This window comes from Heliangelus exortis, chromosome 1 (assembly GCF_036169615.1).
Source record: "Heliangelus exortis chromosome 1, bHelExo1.hap1, whole genome shotgun sequence".
NCBI lineage: Eukaryota > Metazoa > Chordata > Aves > Apodiformes > Trochilidae > Heliangelus > Heliangelus exortis.
The window spans coordinates 73,693,625-73,713,899 of record NC_092422.1 but is presented as its reverse complement, the minus strand read 5'-3'; the positions used below and the strand labels follow the sequence as shown (position 1 = coordinate 73,713,899).

General features: G+C 41.5%; 1 protein-coding gene across 2 annotated transcripts in view; it reads right to left on the bottom strand.

Moving 5' to 3' along the window:
• Positions 1-841: 841 nt before the first annotated feature.
• RAB9A (RAB9A, member RAS oncogene family) overlaps positions 842-20,275 on the bottom strand; it is a 29,934-nt gene continuing 10,500 nt past the window's right edge. The window contains exons 1-2 of one of the 2 annotated variants that reach the window (XM_071748343.1): positions 12,221-12,385; positions 842-3,629 (exon numbers count right to left, since the gene is read on the bottom strand). In XM_071748343.1, the coding sequence (XP_071604444.1) occupies positions 2,990-3,595 (606 nt within the window). In that variant the 5' untranslated portion in view covers positions 3,596-3,629; positions 12,221-12,385 and the 3' untranslated portion in view covers positions 842-2,989. Of the gene's footprint in view, positions 3,630-12,220; positions 12,386-20,275 lie in introns of those variants that run through there. The other variant, XM_071748334.1, reaches the window with a different exon arrangement.

Sequence of the window (20,275 nt, the reverse complement as noted above, 5' to 3'; positions counted from 1 at the left end):
TATGGAAGAACACTTGGTTATGCTTTGGTTTGTGAGTTTTTACACTCAGTTGAAAGACTGCTGTATGGAGTGACATGTGAAAGTTACCTTGTGATCAGCTACAGTCACAAGCCTGCTCTTGGGCTGAAAGAGGCAGGTCAAGCATGCATCAGACAACCAGCGTTTCCAGCAACACAAGGGCCAATGGACAAAGCTGAAGAGAGACTTCCTTTGCAAGTATTATGTTCCTATCCAACCCCAGAGGCTCAGGAATAAGGATTCAAATGAAGTCCATTGCAGTATTAGAAGCAGGAGTTGTAACAGGAGCTGGTAGCTGCATCCTAGCTACAGTTATTTCTGCCCCAGCCCATTTTGCTATCTGTCCTAATACGCACAGCTTTCATCAATCCCACCAGTTTTCCATGAAAGTATTTGTGCTCATTTTAAAGGACATCAGGAACTGCAGATGTATCACAAAGCATGCTCTGTCACTCTAAAGAAATCTAAGTACTGCTATGAGGATCTTCTATTACTTGAGGTATGTTAGTACTTGAAATACTAAGTCAGTTGAAACATAAGCCAGAAGTGCTTATCTCTATATCAGATGATGGATATCAAGTTTTCACAAAGGACAAAAAATGCCTGTTTGTAACTAGGCGTTATGAGGTGTTTTGTTTTTTGTTTTTTTTTTTTTTTTTGTTAACCTGTATCTACATCTGCTTTTCATAGGATTTGTGCTTCTTTCAAGTACTTGACAGTCCCCCTCAACATAATTCCTGTACTACCTTATGACTGCATATAAACCACCCTTCTGTCTTCACTAGCTACTTTTTTGATTAATGGACAGTCATGGTACAGCAGCTCCCAGGGCATAAAGTTTTATTCAACCTGCTTCTCAGAGGGAGGCTTGGTAACAATGGTGTTACATGGAAAGACAACAGATGGGAATACACAAGACGACTTTTAGGCACAAGAAAAGACCACAGTGGTTCTCATCCTTAATTGTTCCTTTTAGCATTCTTACTTGAACGGTATCTTTGGTACTCACAGAAATCACAGTAACTTCATCTCCTGTTGTTTCAACCTTTGCTAAAATGAATGTTAAAGGAAGCTTTAAGCAGACAGTAGTGTTTTGCAACAAGTTCACATCACTAGATTAGTAGCACTCAACAGAAGTAATCGTATGTTTTGAAATTTTTTGCTCTCTCATCCTAAGAGAAATTTATCCAAGATTTTCTTCACAGATCTTTTCGCTCACTGACTAGAAATGAACATAACAAGTAGCAGCTCAGCCTGTGTTTAACTGTTAGGTGACTGATGCTTAAAACACTTCTGCTGCCATATTTGCAGGGTGGCAAGAATGAATTAGACTTAGAAAGATGTCACTTTTAAGCAGGAGCAGCAGATCAGTGGCGTAAAGGTATCCTGGAGAGGTTTAAGCAAGAACACAGTGCATGCAGAAAACCGTACCGAGAGCAACAAGAAGGGTTTGTTTTGCAAGCTTTACTTCCAAGTAATTACACCTGGTACAGAGTAAACAGGTAAGGAGAAAAGTCTTGCTGTTAACATGCTCTCAAAAATGGCTTGTCTATTGGAACGTTGCTGTACAGAAAGCAGTCTGTATATTAGTGAATAACATGGCCTGTCCTACAGGCCTCAGACTTCCTTTAGAAGTCTACAGTGTGTGTATGTGCGTGCCTGTCAGCAGTCACATTATGCACTGAAGCAATTGTGCCCAATCAAGTTTGCCGTTGTTAGGACAGTGGATGCGCTGAGCATCAACTTTCAACAGCTTCTCATACAAGAATTGTCCCATCAAACTGCAACAGAGCACTTCCAATACACCACCTGTGCTTTCACCTGCATTACTGCAGAAACACTGGCCATTAAATACAGAATTTGCTTCTGTTAATTGTCACGTAATGAACACAGTAATATAAAAGACATTGCCTTAAATGTGTGAAGTACATATCCTAGAAGAGCAAATTAAGTAAGGAGCAAATCCAGCTCAAACACTAGCTGTAGGTATTTACTTGCTTTAGGGCTGAAAGCTGTCACCATCTCCTGTAAGTCAGAGGCTTCCTGAGTTCTCTACATATTGCCCATCCTTAAATTTCACAGTGCAGAGATTACTGGCAAACACATTCGTAGCTCAGGTTAACAGAACAAGAGGTTTGGAATTTTAAGGCTATATACTAGAAGTTCTCTTAGAAATTTTTCATAATTTGGATCCCTTCAAGTGCTATTAAAGCTGACTGAATAAAGCGTAATTTTTTCACATCTAAAAATAGTTACACTTCAGTGACTCATTACCTTACTGAACAGAAACATGATAGAATGGGACTTAAGGCAATGACTTGTATTAACTTAAAAATTCATCCCTATCTTGCATTAAACTGCTGGAAAAATTAGTACAGCATTAGAATAGTAAATGAAAGGAAAATGGACATTAAATATGTAGGAAATTTATTCCTACTTAAAAAACATTAGAGAATCAGAAGACCTGGAGGTAATTTATATTAATTTATAATAAACACATTGGAGATAAAGTACCACTGAAAGCAAAAGGAATGTAGTGACACTGAAGTTTAATATCTAGCATTGTTAAGAAACCGACTTCTAGAGAAACAAAAATGGAATGCTGATTTCATAAAAATATACACATATAAAAGTATCTTTGTGCCTGAATTCCACAACAGTTTCTCCAAGTAGTGCTTCTAGAAGTTTCAAGTTTTAGTTATACTCAAAGTATTTATCATTTGAATACGGTTGGCAAATTACATTCTTATATTAATGCTTTTACTTGACACCTTCCTAAACAGAAAGCATCTCTAATTCAATGATGGGTCACTCATGGAAGAAAATTTTTCTTTTGCTCCCCCAAGAAAGCAGCAGAATATTACAATTTTAATATCAGAGTGAAACCCATGTATTATTTTATTTACTACACCTTCCCCATCCTTTTATAGAGCAAGCTAGTCAAAAGTAATTTGGCAAAGAAAAACATAAGTCAACAACAAGATGAACTGGGTTTTGGTTTCCGATGAAGGTTTACTGTATCTGTTTGAATAAAGTGATCTGATCTGTCTTCAGAGGCTAGGACTCTTCTAACAGCTTCTTCAAAGGCTGCTGCAACATTAGTGGCATCTTTTGCACTGGTTTCAAAATAGGGATGGTTGCCATTATTCCTGCACCAGTCTTGAGCTTCTTCTGTAGACACCTGCCTTTCATCGATATCAACTTTGTTACCCAGTATCACAAATGGAAAGTTTTCGGGCTCCTTGACATCTGCATAATAAATGAATTCTTTCTTCCAGTTGCTTAAGTTTTGGAAGCTTTGAGAGTCATCCACGCTGAAGGTTAGCAGGCAACAGTCAGAACCTCTATAGAAAGGAGTCCGCAAGCTCCGAAAGCGTTCCTGACCTGCTGTGTCCCAAATCTGCATTGTAACAAAATGTCCATCAACTTCCAACTCTTTATTTAAGAATTCCACACCTATTGTATGAAACAGCTGTGCATCAAACTTGTTGGTGACATATCTGTTCATAAGGGAGCTCTTCCCAACTCCACCATCTCCTAGCAGTATTACTTTAAGGAGTGATGATTTTGCGGCCATTGTTACGGGAATAGATCCTTGTGATTTCCCAGACCTGTAAAAATTTTAAAAAATAATTAAAAAGGAAAGAGTTGTGATCAGAAAAATTTACAAACTTAACTATATAGGAAGTGTTAAAGCACACCAAGTTTTGTGTATAACAGCAGAACAATGCCAAATAGGGGAAGCATAGATACTCCTAGTAAGAATACTCGCTCAGGAATACGACGAGTCTAAGAGTAATCTCTCCCAGAGACTGTATGGCAGCCTAAGCAAAACATGGAAGAATTACTGGTCTATCACTTAGAACACTTAAACCCCCCACACTCTCCAGTGTTGGTACAGAAGGGATATTGTATCATATTCAGCAAGTGCAATGATTCATTTATGTTCGCTGAAAAAGATCCATGGAAGGAAATGAAGACTTTTATAAAGCACATGCCTTGAATTAGTCACCTCAGGGCTCTAGTTCATAAGCAAAAATATTTTTTAACATGCAAAAGTGAAGAGGAACCTTTAGAATAAAGCGTGATTATACTTGAGTAACTGCTGCACTTCACCCAAAACTGCAACAACACAGTTTAAAAATCAACTCACAGGAAACATTGTTATCTACAGAACAAATTCAGATGTTGCAATTTTATTTTACAAGTCAGGTGACTAGGTGCTGGTACACAAGCATTCAGTATTTTATAGTTTACTCCTTGAAGAACAGCCATGATGAATGGATTGCAACTGCTACAAAAGCAAATTCACTGTTGCTACTTCAAATGGTACTCAAGATGCCAAATACTGAGGGTTCAGGTACCATCAACTTCTGTGGTAAAGCTGTCAAAAAGCCTGGATGTGCTACTGATGAGCCTGGATGCCAGCACAGGGGAGGTGAATTAGTGGCACCGATGAAGGTTTTTTATGGTTAGATTTTAGCTTTCAAGGTTTTGTTTGTTTTGGGTTTTTCTGAAGTAGTTAGATCATTAGGGTTTTGTGCCAGCCCAAGGTTTGCCCTCATTACAGTAGTGTCATCTGCTACTGTAAAAAAGTGTCTTAATTGCTTGGGGGATTGAATTTAAAGAGCCCAAACTTAAGTTTTTATACGAGAACGGCTGTTCCTAACCATTACTAAAAAAGCTTTAAGTAATTCAGTCGAAACAGGCTTCTCTGAAAACAGCACCTATTTAAAATGCAAATGGGTCGTAAGTTTCCTGGTCCCTCTCCTCCTCTGAAGGAAGGAATGCAGTCTAGCTAGTTGTAATTAGTCTTACTGGCATATACATCACCACAGAGCATAGTTATGGAATTAATACCTGATACAAGCTGGCATGAGAGTCATATGACTGGGCTGCCTTAGAATCAAAGCCTACATTAAAAGCAGGAAATTTCAGGAATTTTTTCATCTCTTAACTTTTCATCTTTGAATGTTTATTTATTAGACACAATCTACAGTAGATAAAAGAAATGCTTTATGCTTTGAGAGCAGCTGAAGCCTCAACACAAACAGATTTCAAAACGTAGGGAACGCTGGCTGCTTCCATTAAAAATCTGGTTAGAGCAAGTAATTTTATTCAGCCTTACTGTATAATTAAAGCAAATTTATAAATACTTTTGTACAGGTTTGTATCACACCAATGTTAAAACTGTGTAAGAACTACAAATAGTTTATCTGTATACCTTCCAGAGAGGTGTGAAATAATTGCTACGGCTCAGGATATGAACATATACATATTTAGCTATGTGGAAAGCCTTATTAGAGTCGTGTGACTATTGCATCAGAGGTCCAGGTTCATGCTGAAATCTTTAAAAGGGACTACTGTCTTAATTTCCTAATTTCTACTGTTGGATAACAAAGAAGTTATGTGAGCTATACCATTTGACAGGAGCATCTTCTTAATAAATAATGCTTTCATGAGAACAGAAGGTACTGAATGTTCTCCTGTTCTTCCACTTCAGCAGAGGGAACAAGTTTTATCTGTCCTACTGACATAATGCAAAAATATAAAGACAATGTGAAAAAATAACTGACTTAAGTAGTTCTAACTGGTACTGTGTAATTGTTTGAAAAACTGTAGTTGTTAAATTGTCCATAAAGCCACATTTTAACCAAAATACAAGTAAAGAAACTGAACGGTGCCTAATACTGCTGTGCATCTAGAACCTCAGAAGTGAATTTGCCCAGCTTCAGCTCCATGGGCCATTACACTGTGGTCTAGAAGACTGATGACCATAAAAACGCTTTTACTGGTCAGACAATTATAGACCAGCCACAGAACATTTAAAGTGTCTTTTCAACTAGAACCAAATGGGTCTTTCTCCATGAAGGAAGCAACAGAAATAGTTTTCCCAGGACTGAAGACAAAGTATCTCAACATGATGTTGCAAGCAATGTAACTTTCAGGACATTCAGCTTCCACAGTAGAAGCTGTCACTCTTAGCTAGCATATGGCTTTGTGAAGTTCTTAATCCAAAATAAAGTAAGTACGTGTTCAGTCATTTAAATATGGGCTCACAAGCTGGATCTGAAGCAGCAAAGAAGCACATTTAAAGGCATTAAGAAGCATTTTTGTTTTGAGGCAGTGAAGACTATACACTTACAGGTATTTTACTATAAGGGACTCATCTGCAGCCCCACTGATACATGATTTGAAGTGCCTGCAGAACCAGCATGTTTTCAGCACAGCAGGCTGTCTCATTTTTTCCACTTACACATCTTTAAATAAAAACTTGAAAGAGCTCAATTTTTGTGACTTTTTTTCCATGTTATGAAGCCTTGATGCTCCAACAAATTAAAAAAAAAAATCCTTAAGACATTTGGAAAGTTATTTATTTCTGTTACATACTTTGATCTTATCTGTATGATATGCTTTTTGACAATGTTTTTGTAAGGAATAGTCAGTATCTGATGTATTTCTGAAGATGCTACCTTAATTGTTCAGTTTAAATCATCATTCAGCATCTGAAAACAAAAAAAGTTTCCACTGTGCATATGATTGTTTTAACCAACATCACTGTTTGTTCCAGTTACTTCTTACTGTCAGTTTAATGTAAAAGTAGTCTCGATCTTGTACACAGAGGAGTCTGTAAAGAGAAGTTTTTCCTCACATGTTTTTCTACCATTTCAACATAGAAGTTCAGATCAATAAAAAGCAGCCCCCCACTCAAGTCCATCTTGATAACTATTCCTGAATTGCCTCCACCAGCTCAAAGGACTCAAGCTCTTATACCACTGCTGTCAATATTCCTGTTAAAAGCAGGTAACTGTTTCTGATAAATACCATTTCCAAAAAGATCACAAAATACCATAAACAAAAAGTAACTTTTCACCTTTCAGAATCTCCCTTTTAAACTGTGAACTGAATTACAATTCAGACATTTCTACTAGCAGCCTAAACATTTGCTGACAAGACTAAAACCAATATACTAAGCAACCTCAAAAAACCCAGTGTGCATTACAACATCTATGATTCCCAGCCCCCCAAAACTTAAAGACTGCCTTGTCCAATCTATCCATCTGTATTTTCTTAATTGCATGACTGTCAGATTCATACCCAGCTTTTTATTTTATGTGCAATTACCTCTTTTAATACTAGGGTACTTAAGCAGCATTCAAAGAAAAGCAAGATTCTTAGTCTAGAGAACCATAGCAGCAATATCTAAACTTCATTTTGGAATTTGTCTATTTTTACTATAAAAGTCTTGTAATACATTAAAAAGGACCCAAGTACTGAAGGCTGAAGATGAGTCCTGAACTCAAGTTTTGTCAGCAGTGTTAGCCAAGGCAGTAGTCATACTGTATCTATGATGTCAGCAAGCTACAACCACACATAACTATTAAACAGAGCCACCTGGACTTGTAGTTTCCTATTTACCATGGTGATACCAGGCAGAGCAGCACACCATAAAGAAAAAACAAAATAAACCCATACACAGCAAATGAAATCTTACCTCTAAACCTCCTCTTTTAAAATAAAAGACACAAAACCTGCATCTATTGCAATATCACCACTGAATTCCCTCCATATCCTTGAAGAAAATGATGTAATGTTGACGTGCATCCCTTTGATTTGGAAAAGGAAAAAAATTCCAAGGTAAGGTAGTTGGAACAAACTCAAGTTTGTTCCATGTAATCACACTTACTTACAGCTTAATAAGCTTTCAGCCAACACTTCTTTAAAAAAGGTCCATCTTTGTTAAAGATTTAAGAAAAAAACACTGCCTCAAGGTTACTGGCAAGCAAAATTAACCATTCCATAACAAGTATAACAGTAACACTAACCATGTGTCATAACTTCCTATCCTCAAATGTACACATACACAATACATACACTTAATCTCTCAAGTTTATTCACTGTATGTTTTGCTAAGTCATTCTGTTAGACCACAGGTATCAGACATCAATAGTTTTAAAAGGCACCAGCACCTAAATACCATACCTGACAAAAACACTTGCCTTTCAATAACATAATGTAAAATTACTCTCCCACTTTTAATCTTTTTTTTTTCTTAACACTAGTAAAGCACTTTGCAGTATCTACCAGTCTATCACCAAAAAAAACTTGCTTCCTGTGGTTTGATAGTTGCAGTATCTTAAACTGCAAACAAAAAACCTCCATAAATTGTTTCTCTGTAAACATCTGAAAAGTCCCAAGAGCTATCAGAGGTGCGTAGAAAGAGCAAAATCCAGAATTCTCTCATTTTGAATACTTATGGTTTGTGAAGTTGTTGCATCCCTCAGCCTTCAATCACTACAAAGTAGTTACTCTTGTCATCTACAACAGATCTGCAAGTTTCCAGAAGTCTTCAAAAAAAGGGGCAGAAGCAAATTTCCTCCTCTTTCTCTGCTAAACAATCTTTGTTCTTATATTTAGAAGGTACTTGGCCAATTAAGCAGCACAATGCTTTTTGTTCATGCATAAGAGGCCACAAGCCTGCTTGACCTTGAAATATTTTGCTCTCAACTCAAAGGCAAACAAAAATCTCAAGTCAGTATGTTACACACTTTATAATTTTGAATGCATTACAAGTTCAGATATGAATCAGCCTCCCAAATGGCCTTCTCCTCCCTGGGGTACCAAAGTGAGAGCTGTGGATCAGCTGTGAATCACCCCTTTACTCGCAGCCCCTTGTAAATTGCCTTGTTCTCTGGAAGCCTTTTAATTCTGTGACATGACCTACTGAGATTCTAATCATCTTGCAAGTCTTCCTTTATCTATGGTTTCACCACTGCACTGTGAAGGAAGTGTGTATTTTCTGTTGGACACGTGTTTTATAATTAGATGATAGACTGTGAAAAATGGTTCCAGTATTTAGCATTGTAGACACATCTTATCTAACATTAGAATTTATTCTTCATAATTTGTAATACAAACAAATCCCAAACTTAACTGACACATAGCTGTTGCCACTCATTTCCATACCAAAAAGTTGTATTTTGTTTTTTTTAATGTTATTTTAACTCCTATGTAGTTCAGAACTCTAGTTCAAACAGTTACCTAGCATGACTCAGGACTACAAAAGAAGTAGCAACCAAGCAGCCAGGGGGAGGAATCAATAAGTCCGCATAAACCCTGGATCATGAAGTCATCCTAGTCCCGGCTGCCAGAATCACTGAATTTATTCTTAAATCTAGCTGCAAACTTGAAAGGCAAAACTTGTCAGGAAAAATACCTACATTTATACCTCTGCTAGGTTAATCTTGCAGAGACACGGCCTTTACTTTCCATCTCATTTCCCTTGTTCAAGTAGAATGAGCAAACTATTGTTTACTCTGATTTAATAACAGCTGACATTTCTCAGCAGCTCACAGTTGAGCGTCTCCCAACTTAAATATTCTTTTATTTTAAGCCAACTTCAGAGCACCCTTGGGTGCTGCTGCTCTTGGCCCAGCATTTCTAACAGTTCATGAGTTAACCAGCATCCTCCTCGCAACCTACTTCTTACTGCTTCCACTCTTTCAATAACTTACCAGGCAATTATTTCTGCTCATATGTGCTCATCTTTATTGTATTAGTATCCCTCTCCCTCCAGGACCCTCAGCAAAAACAGTCTCTATTGGTCAGTCTACACTGTGTATTCATATTCTCCCAAATATCACTATGTTAGCAAAGCTCATCCTGAAGGGAGTAAATGGGTTACATAGTAACCCACTGTAACTGGCTACTCTTGTAGAAAACCAAACCAAAACACACCAAGAAGAGTGAACTTTAAAAACAAAATGAAAACACCAAAACTTATGGAATTCTTAAAAGCCTTTTTCATAGAATGGTTTGGGTTGGAAAGGACCTTAAAGATCATCTCGTTCCAACCCCCTTGCATAGGCAGGGACACCTCCCTTTAGACCAGGTTGCTAGAAGCCCCTTCCAACCTGGCTTTGAACTCTTCCAGGGAGAAGGCAGTCAAAACTTCCCGGGAAATCCATGCCAGTGCCTCACCATCCTCATAGTAAAGAACTTTTTTCTTAGTGTCTAACCTAAATCTACCCTGTTCCAGCTTAAAGCTACTACACCATCGTCCTATCACTACACGCTCTTGTAACAAGTCCCTCCCCAGCTTTCCTGTATCCCATTCAGGTACTGGAAGGCTGCTCCATGGTCCCCCTGGAGCCTTCTCTTCTCCAGGCTGAACAATCCCAGCTCCCACAGTCTGTCTTCACGGAACAAGAGCTCCAAACCTCTGATCATCTTCATACCCCTTCTCTGGACTTGCTCCAACACCTCCATGTCCTTCCCATGTTGGAGGCTCCAGAACTGGACACAGTACTCTAGGTGGGGTCCCACAACAGCGAAGAAGAGGGAGAGAATAACCTTAACCTTTTTCAAAACAGTTTTCACTCATTGCAAATACAGCTTGAAATCTAAATACTTGTCTGACCCTCTGTAATTTTTATCATATTTTCAAGAAAACTGGTGGGGTTTTTGAGCACTCAAAAGCAAAACAAGGAGAGCTAAAGCTTTTTTTTTCTCAACAGTCCCTATTTTTAACTCCATAGGAAAGGCTTTAATAAAATTAAGGCAATAGAAAGAGCTCTACACAATCTGAAAGACAGAGAAAAAAAATTAATTATAAATTCTACCTTAATACCGAAACACAGGTGTGGCTGTACCATCCTTTGGCTAGGATTTTCTAGAAATAAAAGTGCTAGGGAAAAGTTTTGGATTTATTTGGGGTATATCTGAGAAACAGACCTCCTCCCAGTCCATTACAGCTTGTTACCTTATAAGCTACTAAAAAGTCATAAAAAAATAAAAATAAAAAAAAAAAACCACCACCCTAAAACATGCAGCCACAGACAACCACTCTTGCTCTATAAAAAGCACTGGCAACTTCAGTGCTGTACAACACTTTAAAAGTAAAGACAAATAAAACCCACATGCTTATTTAGTAGAGCTGTAAATAATTGTGGGCAAGACTGGAAACAACATGTAGGGCGGCAGACTGCATGACAGCTACCTGCAGACAAGAGTTTTAATGCCAAAACAAAATTTAGTCAAGAAGTTTCCTACTTGCCTATGCCACCCAAGTTAATAAGTGCTCTTTATATTTCTACGCACATGTACCTTTGCTATAGAGGTCACTAACACAAGTTTTTAAAACTAGTTTCCTTGCACTATTCTGTTAACTGTTCAATTATTTTGCACAAGTGACATTAAACATGGAATACTGCCACTGAAAACTGCTCATTAACCACTCAGATGCAAGCGACTCAACAACCTTAAACTAAACCTTTCTGGTTCTCCAGCTATCACCACATTTAAATTTGCACAGCCACCTGCCACGACTAGAAAAGCAACCGCCCGTTCCAGGGGAGAGCTAAATCGAGTCACTGGTTCAAAAAAAGAAGAACTAAACACTAAATTGCTCAGGTTCCCCTTGGGGACGCAGAAGTCCCTCCTCAGCAGACAGCTGAGGCGATCAAGGGAGGCTTTTTTTTTTTTTTTCCCCCCTGTCTGAAAGGTGCTGAGGAACGCAGGTACGAAACAGAGTCTCGCCCCAAGAGATCAGAGATCTCCATCAGCACTGAGGGAAGGGCAGCGGAGGAGCCGGGAGACGGACTAAGCGCCGGCTGGGAATCGCCTGGCGGAGCCGTTTCCCGAAGGAGCCCCCGCCTGCCCCGGGAGTCACGGGATCCCCGATCACGCCACACGGCCCCACCACCCACTCGCGCCGGGTGTGAGGAGCGCCGGGGGGGCCTCGCCCACCGCGGCCACGGCAAGGGGCGCACCAAGGGGCAGGGAGAGGGGGCGGGCGAGACTCCCCCCCTCCTCCACCTCTTCTTCCTCCTCCTCCTCCTCCTCCTCCCCGTAGGTCAGCAGTTACCGAGCAAGCACCAGGGAGCGCGGCCGGGAGCCGGCAAGCTCGGACAGGGACGAAGCAATGAACGGAGTCAGGAGGAGGGAAAATAAACGAAACCGCCGACAGCTCCTGAACTCAGCCCCGCTCCCCTCCCCACCACCTCCCCCCCCCCACCCACCCCACCGGGTGCAGAGATAGGAGCGCGGCCACGGGGAGAGCGGCCCCCGAGGGCAGGCGAGGAAAAAGCCCTCCCCGGGACACCGGCGGCGGAGCCGGCGGCCACTGCTCGCCCCGAGCCTGCCCGGGAAAAGGGAAGGAGACGCTGCGAAGAGAGAGAGATCTCGCCACGACGGCCGATACCTGCCCACGGGAATGGGGCTGCTGCTGCCGCCGCCGCCGCCGCAAATCCCGGTCCCGATCCCGGGCTGCGCCACCACCGCCACCGGGCGCCGGGGAAAGAAGAAACAACATGGCGGAGCGGGCAGGGGGCGGGGCCTGGGGATCACGTGAGCCCAATCCCGAGCACTCGGCACGGAGGGGGCGGGGCCTTCACACCCCGCCCCTTCAGGCCCCGCCCCCGTCCGGGCACCGGGGCGTCAGAGGTGGGGTGAGGGGGAGGGAGGGGAAAAGGGAAGGGAATAGGGAAGGGAATAGGGAAAAGGGAAGGAAAAAGGGAAAAGGGAAGGGAAAGGGGAAGGGAATAGGGAAAAGGGAAGGAAAAAGGGAAAAGGGAAAAGGGAAGGGAAGGAAAAAGGGAAAAGGGAAGAGAAGAGGGAAGGGAGGGGAAGGGAAGTGGGAAGGGAAAAGGGAAGAGAAAAGGAAAAATGGAAAAGGGAAAAGGGAAGGGAAGAGAAAAGGGAAGGAAAAAAGGAAGGGAAGGGAAAAGGGAAGGGAAAAGAGAAGGGAAAAGGGAAGGGAAGAGGGAAGGGAAGAGGGAAGGGAGGAGGGAAGGGAAAAAGGAAGAGAAAAGGGAAAAGGGAAAATGGAAGGGAAGAGGGAAGGGAAAAGGGAAAAGGGAAAAAGGGAAAAGGAAAAAGGGAAAAGGGAGGGGAAAAGGGAAAAAGGGAAAAGGGAAAAGGGAAAAGGGAGGGGAAAGGGGAAAAGGGAAAAGGGAAAAGGGAAAAGGGAAGGGAAGGGAAGGGAAGGAAAGGGAAGGGAAGGGAAGGGAAGGGAAGGGAAGGGAAGGGAAGGGAAGGGAAGGGAAGGGAAGGGAAGGGAAGGGAAGGGAAGGGAAGGGAAGGGAAGGGAAGGGAAGGGAAGGGAAGGGAAGGGAAGGGAAGGGAAGGGAAGGGAAGGTGGCTCAAGGAGGACAGTGTTTGTTCACCAAAAGCAGTGAAAGTTTTGTGACTGGGGAGTAGGGTAATGGCAGGAGCAGGCGGTAAGGATGTGTCCCTTGTAGGCTGTAACCTCACAGATCACTGGCACTTAAAAAGCAGATGCACTGCTCTGCTGTGGAAGGGTAAAAATTTCACTTGCTTTAGAGTGCTCTGAAATATGAAGCTTTAAAAAGCCTTTATGCACGAGTTACAGATCAGATAAGGGCAGTAGTTCCACTGTGCCCCACCTCAAGGACCCCGTGTAGGCAAAGTCTTGACTGTGAGGTGGCTTCCCTTTGCAGGTAGAGGCTTTTATAAATATACACATTTCAGTGAAGAAACTACCCAAAATCCAAAGTAAGGTGTTTAAACAGTTTGGTTAAGGTTATTTTGGATTCCTACAGAAAGAAGTGCCTTGACTACTCTTTGAAGTTAAGATGACAGTGGGAAAAAAGCCTACAGAGAAGCTGGTGATAATAAATTCGATTTTTTTTTTTCTTCGAACTTTCAGAACTCATCAGGAGGATGGGGTGAAATGTAATTAAAATGAAAAGAGCACAAATTATTTAAGCGTATTTGGAGAGGTTCCCACATCATCAAGCGGAATAGGCGGTGACTGGCTTAAGGAACAAGCGTTTGAAATCCACCCGCTTGCTCCAGCAGCCATCACATGCTCCCCATCACAAGGGAGATGCAATCGGACTGGAATTACAACTTGCAGAGGCATTTTGTTTTGGATTGGATTTACAACACAGCCCAAGGAATGGAGAATAAGAACTCAGTATTATCAAAAGGAAAGGTCTCCCACTGACAGGAGCGGGATTAGTAAAAGGCAGTCCATGCTAGAGGCAAATCTCATCACACTAGACCCATTCTGAGTTAACAAAGCTGGACATTGAAAAATTTGAAGTTCTCATTTTCCTGGGACCTGCTTTCATCCAATGCTATAGTATAAAACAACTACGTTCTAGAAAAACAGCCTCTTTAAATTATGGTAATTCTAAGACATAGGTTCTGATAAATTATGGTATTTTTTGTGATCTGAAAAGAAAAAATATCTCCATTAGAAGCAGAGAAAATAATAACTCTATTTTGCACTGGTGGAATGAAGCTACCATCTCTTTTGCTGGAGACAACACCGGTTTTCAGACACTTGGAGACATTTAAGGAAATACAGAATCATAGAAAATTTTGAGTTGGAAGGGACCTCAAAAGGTCATCTAGTCCCACCACCTGCAGTGAGCCCAATCATCTTCAATAGATTAGTTTGCTCAGAGCCCAGTCCAACCTGACCTGAAATATTTCCAGGGATGAGGCATCTACCATCTCTCAGGGCAACCTGTTACAGTGTTTCACCAACCTCATTGTGAAAAATTTCTTCTTTATATCTAATCTAAATCTAACCACTTTTAGTTTAAAACCATTACCCCTTGTCCTGTCACTACAGGCCCTGCTAAAAACTTTGTCCCCATCTTTCTTATAGGCCCCATTTCAGTACTAAAACACCAGCTCCCAGGAGCCTCGTCTTCTCCAGGTTGAATAACCCCACTTCTCTCAGCCTGTCTGCATCAGAGGTGCTCCAGACCTCTGATCATCTTTGTAACCCCCCCTTCTGGACTCACTCCAACAGCCCCCATGTCTTTCCTGTGCTGAGGACTCCAGAAATGGACACAGGACTCCAGGTTGTGTTTCTTGAAAGAGGAGTAAATGGGGATAATCACCTTGAGCTGCCGGCTACAATATTTTTGATGCAGGCCAGGACAAGGTTGGCCTGCTGCACAGTGCTGGCTTGTGTCCAGTTTTTCATCAGCCAACACCCCAGGTCGTTTTCCTCAGGGCTGTTCTCAATCCTTTCATCCCCCAGCCCGTGTTTGTATTTGGGATTGCCCTTGGCCATGTGCAAGGCCTTGCAGTTGGCTTTGTTGAACCTCATGAGGCTCACACAGGCCCTCCTGTCAAGCTTGTCCAAGACCCTTAAATTTTTAAAATTCTAGTTAAAAACAAAATTCTTAAACTTGTGAGATAAGATGTATTTTTATTTCCTTTACATAAGAACATAGAAGAAAATAGAAAAGGCCATGCTGTAACCACAGCTTATTAAGTTTATGATTTTATATGCATAATGGAGTTACTCTTATGATTAAAACATACATATGTGCTTGAAGATGCGGAATCAAAGGCCCTTTTCCCTTGTGTCGACCATGTTACCATTATTCATGTACGTAACAAAACCAACAGTTGCTGTAGAATTGTAAAAAACTGTAGAATGGATAATAGCATGGTTAGGGCTGGCCATGGGAAGTATACCTGGCCAGTTCTTAGGAACACACTGAAGAAAATGTCCAGGTAAGATATGGCTTGAAGCACCTGCTCCAAATTAACTCCTGTTTTAAATTCTGCAGACAGCACAGGGTCCCAACAGTGGGTGCTGTGGGCTCTGCTCCTGCCTGAGGCAGATGTCTGACCAGAGCCACATTTCTGCTCAGGCCCTGTCCAAACCCAGCGGCCCTGGTTCTGCACCCTGTGTCCCAGCTCACCACTTGACACCCAGCCCCATGTCAGCATGGCCTCCCCCCCTGCAGACTTCCCAGGTTTGAACAATTATTGGCATCAGGCCTGCCCTGCTCTACTTGTTTGGGTGCTGTGGGACGGTGACCCTTTCTACTGAAGTCACTGTCCCCGAGCTTGTCACCCCTTCTGTGCTCCTGGTTTGCCTCCTCTTGCACAGCAACCCATCCTTGCTGCTCCCTCACATGCACATTCATCTAAAAGCTTACCCTGCACCTTGAGGATTTTATTCAAGTGCTGTATTCATTAAGAGATAATTGGTGTTATGTCACATACTATCAAAAGGCACAAATAATATCACAAGGGCAAATAAAGGGGATTTTTTTGTGTGTGTGAGAGTTCTGTATCAGCAAAGTTCTCATATAATAGAGCTTGTGAATAATGCTTTTTACCATCTGTAGTTGGCAAGAAGACTTTGTCCCATCCTGGCAAGTGATGACATGGCCTCAATAAAACATGACTTTGTCACCTCCTGGCTGAATTACAGCAGTACAAAATAAGGGAATATGAAGTCATCTGCCTTTTTGTCTCTGCTAAAACCAGAATGCAGCAAGCCAGCTCCCAAGTAATCCAAGAAATTACCAAGGTGCTGTTGTTTCTTTCCTTATCATCAAGGCACTCAAAAAACTCTGAAGATTCCCTGAAGGACTGTAATTCAACATATTTGCTCTGTAACCACAGCCTGTTACCAGGTAACTTTTCTTTTTGCCAGAAAAGGAGATGTTCTTCTTTTGTGTAAACAGTTGCAGTTCTTGGCTTTAGGAACAAACGTACATAGCATAGCAGACTGAAAGGAACACATTTAAAATGAACAATAAACAGCACAAATTTCCTTTTGGCTTGGAAAGGAAGAAAGATTTATAAAAAACAAATGGTAGCTGAGTACCTCCCTGCTACACAGTAGGAGGGTTGTGAGGGAGATACAAAAGGCCCTCAACAGAATGGAATGAAATGGATCCAGCAATGGGTTTCTAGGAACCAGTTTTGCCACTGGTGTTAAGGGAGCAATGTCGACTCCAGTTAAAAGAGCAATTTTCAGAACAGTATCTTTGCTTTTACATTTAAAGTTGTGTGAAATTCATTGTTAATTTAGCTCTCATTTTCCTAAGACATGTTTTACAAGTTCTGCAGCTGCAGGTTGCTTGAACTTTGAGTACAATTGGTGTTTAAGACCTTATTGCTACTACTAAATCATAGGATTCAAGAAACAGCTGAATATACAGGATCTGTGGAAAACCCAGTGAAAACAAATAGAGACTTTACCCTTATTCAGAATATATGTCTGTGTGGATGACCTCTAATGTCATGCTCCTTTCTGGAATAGCATCATGGATATGCTCAACAGCTTACCAAAATTAATTGCTTTAAAAAGCTAAGACATTTTTTTCCCATCTGGAACAAACTGAAAAAAAAAGATGACTTCAACAACATAAAAGAATCTCACTTTTCAAAGCTTTCCTTCTGTTCTTGTTTCTGGACTCTGACACTCTCAGTATGTCAGTAATCTAGGTCCTCCTGCTGGTGCATGCACTGTGTATCTGACTTTCCAGAGCCATGTTGAGCCAAAGCATACAATCTTATCCAGTCAAACATTTTAAGCTTGGGCAGTTTCACAATCTGGGTAGAGGCAATAGAACCTATTGACAAACTGCAGCCTGGAGCAGTACTTTGCTTAGGGAAACTACAGCCACACCTTCTTAAAGAAGAGCAATGTCAGTCTCTTAAACTTGGTGGTTTATATCAGTAGAGTGTTCTGGTACATAGTGGCACATGACACTACACATCTGCTTTCTACTAAACACGGATTGGATACAAACACAGGTGGAAAAATGGCCAAAGTAGTTATGATCTGTGTTTGGTGAAAATAAAGAATGGCCTAAGGTAATCAAAAAGGTAATAAATCACTGTTGTGTATACAGTTTTGCTGTTACATGAAGTTGCAGACAGTATGTACCTCAGCATGAACTAGGCATAAAGTGAAACTAAACCTAGATGAGCTTTCTCAAAAGCCCTAGAATGACAAAAACTCATTTCCTATAGATTTGTCTCCTCAGCATACTTACAGTGGGTCCAGCTCATTCTCCCTACCTCCTAGTACTTCCTGCCAGCATTCCCAGAGCTCCTCCTTGTCCCTAACTACTAGCTTGGCAAGCAGCAGTGTATTTTGTGCTTGGATTTTAGTTAATGCTAACAACCTAACTACGTGTGTCTTGAACCAGTTGCTAGCAGCTTAGAGTAGGTAACTCCTGAATAAAGGTAAGAGCTTAATCTCTTTCAAAAGGAACAGAAATTCTTTTGGGGATTACTGGATTTCACAAAATTTACAGGTATATTATCATCTTTTAATGTCTAGCTCTCATTGTATTTTTCACAAAGCCAGCTCTATGGTTCAACTGTTCTAGGGAAGGAAGGCAATGGAGGAAGGCCTGCTCACAATCTAGTACTGTGGAAAACTACTTTAAAATGCTGAATTTACAAAGTGCAAGGGGGAGGATTTGTGGTAAGAGTTCTGACTGTTCTTGGTTTTAAAAAGACAGAGAAAATGTTAAGGTACAGCTGTAAAAGGGGCACAGTTACAATCCATTTTTTTTACTATTTGCAGTTATTGACAGTTGCTTCTACACCATGAACTACAACTACAGTTATTAGTAAAGGGATTTTATTATTTCCCTATTTTAAAAGAAAGGGCAAGATGTGAAAGGCTAGAATGAAACAACCCTTTTGCTGCTGGAGATACAGCTCACTCAGATCAGCAGTGAGGCAGCCTTCCTTGTTGATTTGAAAAGTTTTAAGATAAAACTTAAGATAAAACACCTACTCTGTGTCAGTTCTAGACATACACTAGGTGTAACTAGGTGACAGATGATCTCTGTTATTCCCCCACTACCCTCCCAGGGATAGATGAAGAAGGCAATAGGAGAGAGAGACTTTAGGGTTAGAAGACAAAACTATGGTAGGTTTAATGCAGTAGTAACAGTGATAGTGAATTACAAACCTCTATGAAATATGTAGATTATGGAACTCACTCTCCTCAGTTGGGAATCGTTTTCCAACTAGAAAAACCCCACACCAGACTGGGCAGCAGATGGGGGTGCCCAAGTCCAGGGTCTCAATGACAGCTCACAGAAGTCTTAAAGCAACCAAGCTGGACCTGCCTGGGAAAGCAGAAGGTGACCTGTCTTGGTGAATGATGCTCTTCTCCAGGGAGCAGGAGCAGGAGCAGGAGCAGGAGCAGGAGCAGGAGCAGGAGCAGGAGCAGGAGCAGGAGCAGGAGCAGGAGCAGGAGCAGGAGCAGGAGCAGGAGCAGGAGCAGGAGCAGGAGCAGGAGCAGGAGCAGGAGCAGGAGCAGGAGCAGGAGCAGGAGCAGGAGCAGGAGCAGGAGCAGGAGCAGGAGCAGCCCTAACCCAGCTAACGCACCAGCCAGGAAAACCCCCAGAGGGCTCTCCTGGGGGCCATTTTATACTGGGTACCATAGGAAGGAATACTGTGACTGGTCCATTTGGGTCACCTGGCCCATCCTCTCCTCCCATAGTCTCTGCTGCTTCCCATTATCACTGCCATAGCAACAGGCTGGCAGCTGCTGCTGGGGGGTCCCAGGCAGGGCTTTTCTATCCTGGTCCTCTCAATCCAGGACACTTAGTAAATACGGATTTGTAGAAAATCCCAGTCATGTTGAGGCATATAGCTTAGGACTATACATTTAGTGACGGGCAGTTCTGAAGTAGATTATTTACATATTATGCCACAAATGCAATCAGTAGCATGGATACAAATTTTACCCTTCACATATATTCTACCAAAAATACTGTCCATGCTTTTTAGCATTTCCCTTCACCAAGCCCTATACATTACTGGGATGGCTTTAGAACCATCTGCAAAGTATTTATTATTTATGTCCATTGTTCACATCTAAAGTCTTCTTCTGACACAGCACAGTACTGATGTACAGCTCTCAACAGAACCATGACCTCCAAAATGAAAGCACACAGCTCTGTGTTACTGGTTCCCAGTAAGCACAAAATGTTTGCTTTCCTATGGCTTAGTGAAAGCTAAAAATAACACTTTTCACTAAAGTACTTCCACTTAAACCAGGACTACTTGTAAGCAGCAATTTCAGTACATGGGCAAGGGCTGGAAAAGAAGGTCAGATATTAACCGATTGATACTGGGGGCCTGGCCTTATATTTTAGTATTTGTTTTACATCACTGTAGTTCCAATAAATACTCATTTTTGTACGATAAAATTTAGGGAATATCACAGTAAGGCACCTCCCTGCTTGGAAAAGATTGTTCTTGGTGTTTTGTTTTTTCCCCCCAGTAGAACAACAGTAAGTACTTCTTTGTAACATCAGGTTAGATACCATTTTCACCATATTCTATAAAGGCCTGTCTTTTTTTAGTCCTGGCTGGCTTTTAGTTCACCAGTAGCTATGTTCTCATCTCATGCCCATAACTCCTTTCTCTTACAGACCATGAGGCAGGAGAGCACCAGGGCAGTGCTGTAGCTCAGAGAAGTTGAACAGCCTCAGCT